General features: G+C 38.8%; 2 protein-coding genes across 5 annotated transcripts in view; one reads left to right on the top strand and one right to left on the bottom strand.

The window, feature by feature from the left end:
* SLC25A12 (solute carrier family 25 member 12) overlaps positions 1-12355 on the bottom strand; it is a 229822-nt gene that overhangs the window by 180944 nt on the left and 36523 nt on the right. The gene's annotated exons all lie outside the window — the stretch shown is intronic.
* HAT1 (histone acetyltransferase 1) overlaps positions 1-12355 on the top strand; it is a 76972-nt gene that overhangs the window by 46130 nt on the left and 18487 nt on the right. For all 3 annotated transcript variants that reach the window (XM_002749349.7, XM_078327400.1, XM_008998699.5), the window contains 4 exons: positions 1426-1605; positions 1874-1995; positions 2496-2600; positions 2927-3033. In XM_002749349.7, the coding sequence (XP_002749395.1) occupies positions 1426-1605; positions 1874-1995; positions 2496-2600; positions 2927-3033 (514 nt within the window). The remainder of the gene's footprint in view (positions 1-1425; positions 1606-1873; positions 1996-2495; positions 2601-2926; positions 3034-12355) is intronic.

Here is a 12355-nt window from a genome sequence, read left to right as displayed (position 1 = left end):
TATTAGAAATAAACTGTTGAGCAAATTGCTGAAGAGGTATATTTTAAATAATAGCTCTTTTTTATAGCTATAAACAAATTATATATAAATGTTGGTGGTACCAGAGCATTGAAAATAAAACTTGTTTGTGATAAACTTCATTCCTGGTTCTCTATCCTAAAATGTAACTGAATCATAATAAAGTGCTATTCATCTGCAGGTGCATTGCTTCTACTTAGTTAAAAGATGGTTGAAAGGACAGGAATTAGTAGCATGTTGTATTAGCCTTTTGTAGTGTATTTTGTCCTAAGCATCTTAATTTCCCTGTTTTGAATGCTAAGTAGCAAGGGTCTTGGTTTAGAACTAATACCCATCATGCATGTAAACGGTATGAAAGAGCTGCTTAGTAAGTTAACACAAAGTGTTCTTGTGTCAGTCCTTGTGGAAATAGATACAATACAAACATTACAGCTGAACTCACGGCAAACTCCATTAAGTAAAAACCTGGCCTCATTGTTCAGAAAAAAGTTTGAATAGAATACAGGCTCATTTTGTTGAATGTAATGTCGGGCTTTTAGGGACTGTATTGAAGGATACGGTTTTGTTAAGTTGAGACCAATTCATTAAGTTTTATTGCCTGGTGAGAAGCAGCAATACTTTATTGTAAGACTTCATCAAATATTCATGGTTAAAGAGAAGTAGTAAATGTATTCAATCAAGTGGTCTTTTGGGATTTTGAAAAGGATTATGAAGTCTGCTCAGCTGATAATGTTGATCGAGGTTGTTTAACAAGGGTAATTTTAATCTCTGAGTTTAGTTTTGTTGTCCAGTCTTGACTCTTTTTTACTGTCACAAATCCAGGTCTATAAGAATTGTATCACATTCTAAGGATGAAAGAATAATATCCATTCATATAATATATGTTATTTTCTAAGTAGGTATATTTTTAAATTATCATCTTAGTTTGAGTTTGGCATATGAGGGAATTGTGACCCATCTACTTGTTCATTGTGAGATTGCTATTTGGTCAGACTCTAGCCTCTACTGCTGGTGATCTTTTCATTTCTTGGATAATATGATTTCTTTGACACATAAGATAATAAGCAACCTTTTTCCTTGGCCAGTTCAGATTGTCATAAAGGGATATAGTCAGCATTTTCTACATAACGGAAACGTCAATAGCATCGCCTTTGTTATTGTACTTGGTATCAGGCTACCTGCCCACCTGCCTTCTCTTAGTTTTACGTTATGCTCATCTCAGTTTTGTGTGATGCTAGTTTGTGCACAGGAAGCTCATCCTTTTCTAGTTCGGTGTGTGTTTGCTTCTTTAGTTTTCAACCAGAGTTTTCTAATTTGTGTTGGTTTTGTCAATTTTAAAGAAATTAACCATATTCAAAAGTAGAATTTGTTATTAATTTTTTATATCCTTTATCCTCCGTTCTTTAGGCAGATGATGTTGAGGGCAAAATTAGACAAATCATTCCACCTGGATTTTGTACAAACACGAATGATTTTCTTTCTTTACTGGAAAAGGAAGTTGATTTCAAGCCATTTGGAACCTTACTTCATACCTACTCAGTTCTCAGTCCAACAGGAGGAGAAAACTTTACCTTTCAGATATATAAGGTAAAGATAAATCTAAATATTTCTTGAGTAAAGTTATTCTATTTGTCTGAAACCGGTATGTAGTTTTGTTATTTTCAATGATTTATTCTAACTGCAGTAAACAAGTTTTATCAGCATTATAAACACAGATCTATTTTGTGTGTGTGTCTGTGTCCACATCTTAATCTGAGACTTCTAAACATTTTCCCACAGGATAATTTAGTGTTCAGCAGACTTTCACTTACCTTTGTGATGAGTTTCACCTGACTTTTCCTGGCTTTTTCCCTAGGCTGACATGACATGTAGAGGCTTTCGAGAATATCATGAAAGGCTTCAGACCTTTTTGATGTGGTTTATTGAAACTGCTAGCTTTATTGACGTGGATGATGAAAGATGGCACTACTTTCTAGTGTAAGTACAGTTCTAAAGCAACAGTAGACCTTATTACCTCCACAAAGCCAGCATTTTAATTGTGGCAGCCCAATTATTGGGACAGTATAATGATATTTTTCCCAGGAAAGAAAAACTATTGTTTATGAGGCTTGAGTTTTCCTTCATTATGCTTTGGGAGACCTTGAGAATAGAGCTGAATTAAATGCTGTTGTCCGTTAGGGCCCTGAATGTAGGCTTAAACAGTAAAATGAGCTTTGCCTGTGTTTTCTTTTACTTGCCACCTATTCATCTTTATAATAGGCAAGTGCACTGAAGTGATGTAAAGAGGTCTGATTTATCCAAGTTGCTGCACACCAATTAAGTGAATTGTACATTCAGAACATAGCAGGTGTACCCATTGGGCCCTCACAGAGTAGCTTGCTGACACTGAAAATTCAGTCAGAGAATGGAAAAGAAAATGGACACTGCATGGGAGCGCGACTGTAATTGACCTGCTTGGCTTTCTGTTTTATCTGCAGATTTGAGAAGTATAATAAGGATGGAGCTACACTCTTTGCGACCGTAGGCTACATGACAGTCTATAATTACTATGTGTACCCAGACAAAACCCGGCCACGTGTAAGGTAATTGGCAGTATAACACGTGCCTTGTCTTTTATTTCAGAAGAAGAAACTGCTGAAGTTTCCAATACTTCTTATAATAGTGCTGATTTGTTGAAAAAAAAAGTCACTATTATTCATTGGCTATGTACTGATTTATTTCATTGTTCCCTTTGAAACAGTAGAAGATTAAACTAATTTTGAGTATCTTGATAATTTTTGGGTATCTCAAAGGTAGATTGAAAAAAGATCACACGAACTTTAAAATGTTTATAATAGTATAGTGATTTGTAAGTTTTAAACTGGTCGTGTTATGACATTTTAATTTTAAAATAATTTCTTTACCGTAGTCAGATGCTGATTTTGACTCCATTTCAAGGTCAAGGCCATGGTGCTCAACTTCTTGAAACAGTTCATAGATACTACACTGAATTTCCTACAGTTCTTGATATTACAGGTATGTAAAATTTGATTTGTCCCTGAAAGAGCCTTTCTAAAAATCTCTTCTTACTGATTTTTGTCAGAAATACCTATTTTAAACAGCAGCATTTTTCTAGGGTGCTTTTGGAACTATAAACATGGCTTAAGTGTATGTTTTGGATCATAAGCCTTTGTGGGGATTGGGTTACATCCCTAACTGTCAAGTGCTTAGTGGAACAAATTGAAGATAATGAGCTGAATATATATGGGAAAATCTTGGTCAGGCATAAATACATTGAAAATATGGTATAACTTACTTGTTCCATTTATTTGGCAAACAGTTGCATTATTTAGAGGCAGCCTGTGCTTTAATTTACATGTAGGGACAGAATATTCTAAACTTTACTGAGAAAAAAAAGACAAGGTAAATACTTCGTGAATAGAATCCACATTTCCTAAAGGGTGTCTTTTATATTCCTAAAATGCATACCCTCACACCAGTAGTAGATAAGGTGAAATGTTAGGCCTATTTGTTTGGAAAATGTCTTTCAGTATGGATTAGCCATATAAGTAGTAGTATGAATAGAATGCTTAAGAGAAGGAAAGACAGCTTACTGGACTGGACTCTTTAAAAGGAGAAGGCATTATTAGATGGAGTTTCAGATGATAGTATGTTAAAGTGTGAGCCACCAAAAAACAAAGCAGCCCAAGGAACATTTTTGTTTTGTTACTTTTTAACTTCCAAATTTGTTGTTCATAAAATTGCTGATTAAACTGAAAGGTACCTTTTTCTTTTCATGAAAAATACTTTACCAGATAGTTCCATGCAGATTGGTATTAAAATTTATTAATCTTAGGAGTTTCAGTTTGGATACATCTTTGTTACAAGCTGTAATATTTAACGTGCACTTTTGTTTAAAGACACCATCTCCTATCGCCCCCCCCAAAAAAAATCAAAAAACTGAATGTGAGACTAGCTGCTATATAAACAGGGTAGTAAGCAGATTGTTTCTTACTTTATTATACAGTCTAGTAATCCATGGTAAATAAAATTGAAGTTGCTTCAAAACATTGATCTGTAGAATAATAAACTGGAGGGAGAAAGCATGTTGTTTTTAAAAAGGAGTTCCACATTTATAGAGGTGAATTATCTTTTCATCTGACTTTCCTGCTACTGTTAAATGGGTTGGCAACTCAGGAGATATAAGTAGTTACTAAACTTAGTTTATAACAAAAGTTAGAAATTGTTTAAGTGACAACTTCATTAGCTTAGTGACTTATAAAATTGTAGAAACATAATACAGACCATGTCACTTCTTTCAGTTCAGCTGAAAATTGTTTAGCTTTTATTAACTTACAGAGCGTAGACTTGGTGTTACATGAAGGAACATTTTTGGCGATTTTAATGTGGAGTTCACATAAGTAGTCTTTGTCTACTCTAGTGGGTAATGTGCCAGCAGGAGTTGTTTCTCTGAAGCCTCTTAACCACTTTCTTCTGTCTACTCCAACCAGTAAAGTCCTTGATACTTAGCACCAATTAGCAGATAAAGAATTTTATTTCTTAAATCTCAGTGAAGAGTCATCAATAATAGTAGCCTTTATTCATTGGTGTTATTCATTAGAAACTGAAGTCTCTAAAAAGAAAAGACTAAACATGCTAAAGGACTTCTGAATTTGACAACTGGGTATTGGCCTTTATTTTCAGCATTAACATTTCTCAGCATTTAAAAATACTAAAAATGCCTTATCAGATATTCTCATTAAAATATTTATTTCTCCTAGATTTCCATACATAGTCCTTAAAAAAACAAAATAAACTGGAGATTTTTCTACTCTTCTGTCATTTAGTTGCCTGTTGCTCCATTATTCTGTGTGTTTTTTAGCTTTGTGGTTCTTTTGCAGGCTCTCGATGTCCCTTTGCAATCCAGAATATTTTTTATATTGAGCTGACCTTTTGCTTACTTGGCATATAGCTAGATCTAATAATTGAAACTTCATGTAGATGGCCTGAGTTGATTACTTCTGATGGATAGGTGTTTGTGGTATAATTACCAACCATTTTCATTTTTTTTGCACTCAATTTTAAGGCAGAATACTGGCAGACAATTCCTTATATACCATCCACCTTTTGAGGATGTCATTATCTTAAGCCACACAGCATTTGAATACATCTCAGTTGTATAACTTTATAAATAGAATCAATTATTTGTTTCCTTTGGACTTCGGAAAGGAGTTGCATTTGGCAATAGAAATCAATTCTGGGCTAGAATACAGTCAGTATTATTATTTATCATTAGTACATTAAGAACTAATTATATTTGTCCTTTAAATGTCCTTTATTGTTCTGGGATGTGCCATATAGCTTTTTAGAATATTATGTGAATTGTTTATACTTAGGTGAATGTGCTGTTACCTCATTTCTCTTTAGCATATGATTTTTCTGTCATTAATAGGGAAAAGCTTTTTTTTTTTTTTGAGACAGAGTCTTGCTCTGTTGCCAGGCTGGCGTGCAGTGGTGCGATCTCAGCACACTGCAACCTCCACCTCCTGGGTTCAAGCAATTCTACTGCCTCAGCCTCCCACATAGCTGGGACTATAGGTGCACACCACCATGCCCAGCTAATATTTGTATTTTTTTAGTAGAGATGGGGTTTCACCATGTTAGCCAGGATGGTCTCAGTCTCTTGACCTCATGATCTGCCCACCTCTGCCTCCCAAAGTGCTGGGATTACAGGTATGAGCCACCGTGCCCAGCCCAGAGAAGCTTTTAAACAATGACTGCTAGATGATGTATTAAATTCAGAAAAAACTCAGTTTTTGATCCTGCATAGCATAGATTTAAATTCAAGAAAATTTTATCTTTAAATAATTGCTTATCTTTGTAGCATAGAAACAAAGGAATTGAAAGATGTCATAAATTATTGGGTGTCATCATTTTAAGTTCGTTTCAGACCAACACTTTCAAAGGGCTTAAAGACTGAGTGGTGACTTGGTTCCTTATATTCAGTCTATAATGGCTTATTTAAAACTGGAAATTTTTTGCGTTTTTTGATTTATGTGGAAATTTTAGGTAAGAATGTGGCTGGGTGTAGTGGCTCATGCCTATAATCCTAGCACTTTGGGAGGCCAAGGCGGGCAGATCACAAGGTCAAGAGATCGAAACCAACCCTGTCTCTACTAAAAATACAAAAATTAGCTGGGCATGACGTCGTGCGCCTATAATCCCAGCTAATTGGGAGGCTGAGGCAGGAGAATTGCTTGAACCAGGACCCGGGAGGCGGAGGTTGCAGTGAGCCAAGATTGTGCCACTGCACTCTAGCCTGGGCTACAGAGCAAGACTCCATCTCAAAAAAAAAAAAAAAAAAAAAAAAAAAAAATGTGGCCTGAGTAGTTTTTCTCAACTATAACTCATTTTGTTATGATACTTATTTCCTAAACTTTTCTGAGGGTATATAAGTTACTTAAATTTTCACTCTGCTGGGTACAGTGGCTCATGCCTGTAATCCCAGCAGTTTGGGAGGCTGAGCTGGAGGGTTGCTTGAGCTCAGGGATTCAAGACCAGCCTGGGCAACATAGAGAGATCCTGTCTCTACAAAAAAACTTTTTAATTAGCTGGATATGGTGGCACACACCTATGGTCCCAGCCAACTACTTGGAGGGCTAAAATGGGAGGATCATTAGAACCCAGGAGGTTGAGGCTTCAGTGAGCTGTGATTACTAAACCATTGCATTTCAGCTGGGGGGACAAAGTGAGACCATGTCTTAAAAAAATACACACACACTTTGGGGGCTGAGGCAGGCAGATAATGAGGTCAAGAGATCAAGACCATCCTGGCCAACATGGTGAAACCCCCATCTCTGTTAAAAATACAAAATTAGCTGGGTGTGGTGGCACGTACCTGTAGGCCCAGCTACTCAGGAGCCTGAGGCAGGAGAATTACTTTATCCTGGGAGGTGGAGGTTGCAGTGAGCTGAGATCACGCCTGCACCCCAGCCTGGCAACAGAGCAAGACTCAGAACACACACACACACACACACACACACACACACACACACACATAAACACACACAGCCATACCCACATACACTAAATGTTATTTTAAGTAAATATTAGCAATGCAGTTATTTTTCTAAACCAGTTTAGAAAGAAGCAGACTTGGAAAAAGGGATGTTGGATAAGCTGGTATCTCATCTGTTAGTACTTTAAAAAATGTTTTACAAGAGATACTTGCTTAAGAGTTTGTCTTTAGTAGAGTTTTTAATTAAAACCACTTTGTTGAGATACAATTTCTAGACCATAAAATTCACTCATTTTAAATGTACAGTTCAGTGGGTTTTAGTAAGTCTGCCTGTTTAGAACATTTCGATCACTGAAAAGCTCCCTCATGTCCATTTGTAGTCAGTTTCTATCCCTACATCCAACCTCCATTGAGGTCCTTGATCCATTTTGAATAAATCGTTACGTATGATGTGAGGTAAGTATCTCAATTTATCTTCTTACGTGTGGATATCCAGCTGTCCTGGCACTGTTTTTTAAATAGAGAATCTTTATTCATTGAATTGCCTTGGTACTATCCTTGAAAATCAGTTGACCATAAATGTGAAGATTTATTCCTGGACACTCTAATGATTTATATGTCTACCCTATGTCAGTACCAAACTGTCATGGTTAGGTTGTTATAACTTTATATTTTTTATTGTTTTTTAAAAAATGATAATGTCAAGTTTAATCTGCCAAATATGAGTTGAATTTGTGGAACATGTTTTGCCTGGGTACTGCAAGGTAAACAGAAGTTTCTTGAAATGCTTGATGATGTAGGGTTAAAAATGGATCCTAGCCTTGGCCAGGCTGGTGGGAATGGGACAACGAAGGGTAGAGATGGAGGTCTCAGAGTGGACTGGCTTGGCATGAGCCATAACCCTCAAGGACACAGGAGTACAGGGTCCTGAAGGACAGCCCCTCTCTGCATGAGCACCCAGTCAACACACACTGGGGCTGCATGTTGCAAACTCATCAGTGGCTGACCCCTGGCATAACTACCTGCTGATGTGTAATCTACCTGACAAATGGAAGCTCTTATCATACCTTCTAAGGCACTCCTCCAGGCCCCCCACCAGGTTTCTGAACTCTAAAAACAGTTTTTTAAAAAACATTCAAATGGTTACATATGAAATGCTATCTGCGTCTTTCTGGGGTTTTACTTTTTTGAGGGAGGTAGGGGTGGTGTTTGAGACAGGGTGCTGCCCTGTTACACAGGCTGGAGTGCAGTGAAGTGACAGCTCACTGCTATCACTGAACTCCTGGTCTTAAGCAAAGCTCCTGCCTCAGCCTCCCAAGTAGCTGGGACTACAGGCACATGCCACCATACCTGGCTAATTTTTAAAGCATTTTCTGTAGAGATAGAGCTTACTATGTTACGTAGGCTGGTCTTGAACTCCCGGGCTCCAGCTGTCCTCCTGCCTCGGCCTCCCAAAGCAAGGTGTGCGCAACTGGGCCTGGCCTAGCATCTTTCTGTCTCAAGGATAGCAGGTGCCCTTCCCCAGCCCCACCAGGCCTCAGGCTGTGGGGTCTCCTAGCTGTGAAGGGCTGCTGCAGTGGCGAGAGTACAGAGCGGCCAAGGCACAGCAGAGGTTTTGGCAGTATGGCCCAGTTCCTGGTATCTCCTCTTATAGTCCATGCTTACTTCTTCAAGGAGAGTGACTGCATTCACTTTCCTCACAAAGGTGAATCATCTTTTGCTTTCCTCTCTTTCTTCCTCTTGGCTTTCTCTTGCTATTTTTAGATAATCACCTGCTCTGTCTTCCCAGCTAAATGCAATTTCATGTCATGCTCTTTGGCTTTCTTTTCTCAATGTCTTCTTTTCTTGAAATCTTCTTTGGCCTGCCCAGATTCAGTTGTGTGACTTTTCTGGTTAACTGGCACCCAGTTGGGGTTCTTCATGTTGTATGGCTTTATACTTTTACTAGCAGTTAGTGATTTTCTATTTGGGGAAGCAGCAATGGCGGAAGGGTTTACAGTGTGCCTACATGAACTGGTTATAAGTAATGTATAACATAAACTGGTTGTAAGTAATATATAAAAGAAATCAGGAACAATAAACTGTGGAAGTCCACGGAGGCCTCCGGGGAGAAGGTCTTTCTATGCCAGCATGTTCCCAAGTGCAGAGTGTCCTAAGCTCTGATATTCTAAACATAGTGCCCAAGGACATAACACTCCCTTGAAGCACTGGAACATAACCAGACATGTCCTTGCTGAGCCCGCTTCTACCAGCTGCATTGTCTATTGATAAGCATATGCTTTTAGCTCATGAGAAACTCACTTAAAGCGCCACTGCTGTCAATTTTATGTTTGATGCATAGCCTCCCTTCACCAATTCACCCTGCCACCTGCACTATAGATAAAAGTGATTGTGTTCAATTGTGGAAACCAGCGTTCAGGGCCTTCACTGCCTCCAGTAAAAAGTGATGGTCCTCTGGTCTTCCTATCACTCTTAATCTTTTGTCTCGTTCCTTTGTCACCACCAAACTCAGGGTACCCATGGGTGGAGTGTGGGGAATGGTTCCCTATAATCTTCATTCTCAGGCAATCTCTTGTCTGATGCTAGAGATTTCTTCTTTTTGGGGTTACCCACAGCCTCTGTTCTCCACCCTCTTCTTGTTTCTTTTCTGGCCTTCTGCTTTTCAACTTGGAGCTGTGCATTGATCTGCTTGGGGAATATGTACTGCCTTGCTTAGCCTTTGTGGCCTCCCTCTCTCTTTTCTTTAGGCACAGAGGCTCTGGCAAAGCAGCATCTCAACCATATACGAGTCTTGAAAGTCCTCCAACTTTGTTCTTTTTCAAAATTATTTTGGTTATACAAGGTCCCTTGCATTTCCATAAAAATTTTAGGATAAGCTCACCAATTTCTGCCAGAAAAAGACAGTCTCTTGATAGGGATTGTACTGAATCCGTAATTAATTTGAAGAAAATTCCCATTTTACCAATTTAGAACCCTCTAATCCAGGGGTCCCAAAACCCTGGGCCATGGACTGGTACTGGTCAAGGACCTATTAGGACCTGGCCACACAGCAGGAGGTGATTGGTGGGTGAACGAGCATTACTGCCTGAGTTCTACATCCTGTCAGATCAGTGGTGGCATTAGATTCTCATAGGAGCACAAACCGTATTGTGAACTACACATGTGAACATATAGGTCAAATCTAACTAATGCCTGATGACTGATTAGAGGTAAAACAGTTTCATCCAGAAACCATCCCTTTTTTGTTCCCCTCACCACCAGAGAAAAATTGTCTTCTACAAAATCAGTCCCTGGTGCTAGAGATTTTTGGCACTTCTGGTACCAAAAAGGTTGGAGACCACTGCTCGAATCCATTAATATGAAATGTCTTCAGCTAGACATGGTGGCTTGCACGTGTAATCCCCAGCACTTTGGGAGGCTGCGTCAGATGGATCACTTGAGTCCAGGAGTTCAAGACGATCCTAGACAATGTGGGGAAACCCCATCTCTACAGAACATACAGAAATTAGCCAGGCATGGTGGCAAGTACCTGTGAGCCCAGCTACACAGGAGGCTGAGATGGGAAGATCACTTGAGCCCAGGAGGTCAAGGCTGCAGTGAGCTAAGATCATACACTGCATTGCAGCCTGGGTGAGTGAGACCCTATCTCAAAAAGAAAGAAAGAAAGATCTCCATTTAGTTGGATCTTGTAAAACTTTTCTCAACAGTGTCCATTTATAATATACAAGTTTTGCATTACTTTTGTTTATTTGCAAATATTCTTTTTGATGCTGTTGGGAATGAGGTTATTTTCTTAATTTTGTTTTTGGATCATTGTTTTTTAGTATGTAGAAATACAGTTGGTTTTTCATATTGATCTTCTATCTTACACCCTTGCTGAACTTTATTAGTTGTAGTTTTTTGGTTAGGATTTTCCACATACAGAATCACATTGTCTGTAAATAAAGACATTTTTACTTCTTCCTTTGCAGTCAGATGCATTTTCTTTCTTTTTCTTACCTGATTGGTTAGCTGAGAACTCCAATATAATGGTTACTAGAAATTGTGAAAGCAGGCATGCCTTGCTCCCAGTTTTAGAGGGAAAGCATTTGGTCTTTCACCATTGTGGGTGATGTTAGCTGTAGCTTTCATATGTGTTCATTATGAAATTGAGGCAGTTCTCTTCTATTTCTAGATTGTTGAGCTTTTTTTTTTTTTTTCCTGAGACGGAGTTTCGCTCTTGTTACCCAGGCTGGAGTGCAATGGCACTATCTCAGCTCACCGCAACGTCCGCCTCCTGGGTTCAGGCACTTCTCCTGCCTCAGCCTCCTGAGTAGCTGGGATTACAGGCACGCACCACCATGCCCAGCTAATTTTTTTGTGTTTTTAGTAGAGACGGGGTTTCACCATGTTGACCAGGATGGTCTCGATCTCTTGACCTCATGATCCACCCACCTTGGCCTCCCAAAGTGCTGGCATTACAGGCGTGAGCCACCGTGCCTGGCCCCCTTGTTGAGCATTTTTATCATGAATTGATGTTGGATTTTGTCCAGTACTTTTTTCTGTATCTGTTGAGTTTTTTTCATTTATTTTGTTAATACGGTATGTTACATCAGTTGATTTTTTTGGATGTTAAACCAACTTTGCATTTCTAATATAAATCCCATTTAGTTCTGGTATATAATTTATTTTATATATTTCCATATTTTGTTTGCTAATATTTGTTGGGGACATTTGTATTTACATTCATGAAGGATATTTATTTGTAGTTTTTGTCTTAGCTACTTAGTGTCAGGGTAACTCTGGCCTCATAGAATGAAGTGGAAAGTGTTTCCTCTATTTTCTTTCTTTTTTTTTTTTAATGGAGGTGGAGTCTCACTCTGTAGCCCAGGCTGGAGTACAATAACATGATCTTGGCTCACTGTGACCTCCACTTCCCAGGTTCAAGTAATTCTCCTGCCTCAGCCTCCCGAGTAGCTGGGACTGCAGACCTGCACCACCACCCCCAGCTAATTTTTGTATTTTTAGTAGAGGCGGGGTTTCACCATGTTGGCCAGGCTGGTCTGGAACGCCTGACTTCAGGCAGTCCGCCCACCTCGACCTCCCAAAGTGCTGGGATTACAGACATGAGCCACCACACCTGGCCTGTTTAGTCTGTTTCCTAGAATACTTTGTGAAGGATTGTCATTATTTCTTCTTCAGATGTTTCATTGGAATTTACCAGTAAAGCCATCTGGTTGTAGACTTGTCTTTGTGGGAAGATTTTTAGTAATTAAATGTCTTTGTTATAGTCAGTTTACATAGTCATTTACATTTTGAGTCATTTTGGTAATTTTTGTCTTTCTAGAAGCTAAGTTCATC

The sequence above is a fragment of the Callithrix jacchus genome, chromosome 6 (genome assembly GCF_049354715.1).
Source record: "Callithrix jacchus isolate 240 chromosome 6, calJac240_pri, whole genome shotgun sequence".
Classification (NCBI taxonomy): Eukaryota; Metazoa; Chordata; class Mammalia; order Primates; family Cebidae; genus Callithrix; species Callithrix jacchus.
This window is presented reverse-complemented; position numbering and strand designations above follow the sequence as displayed.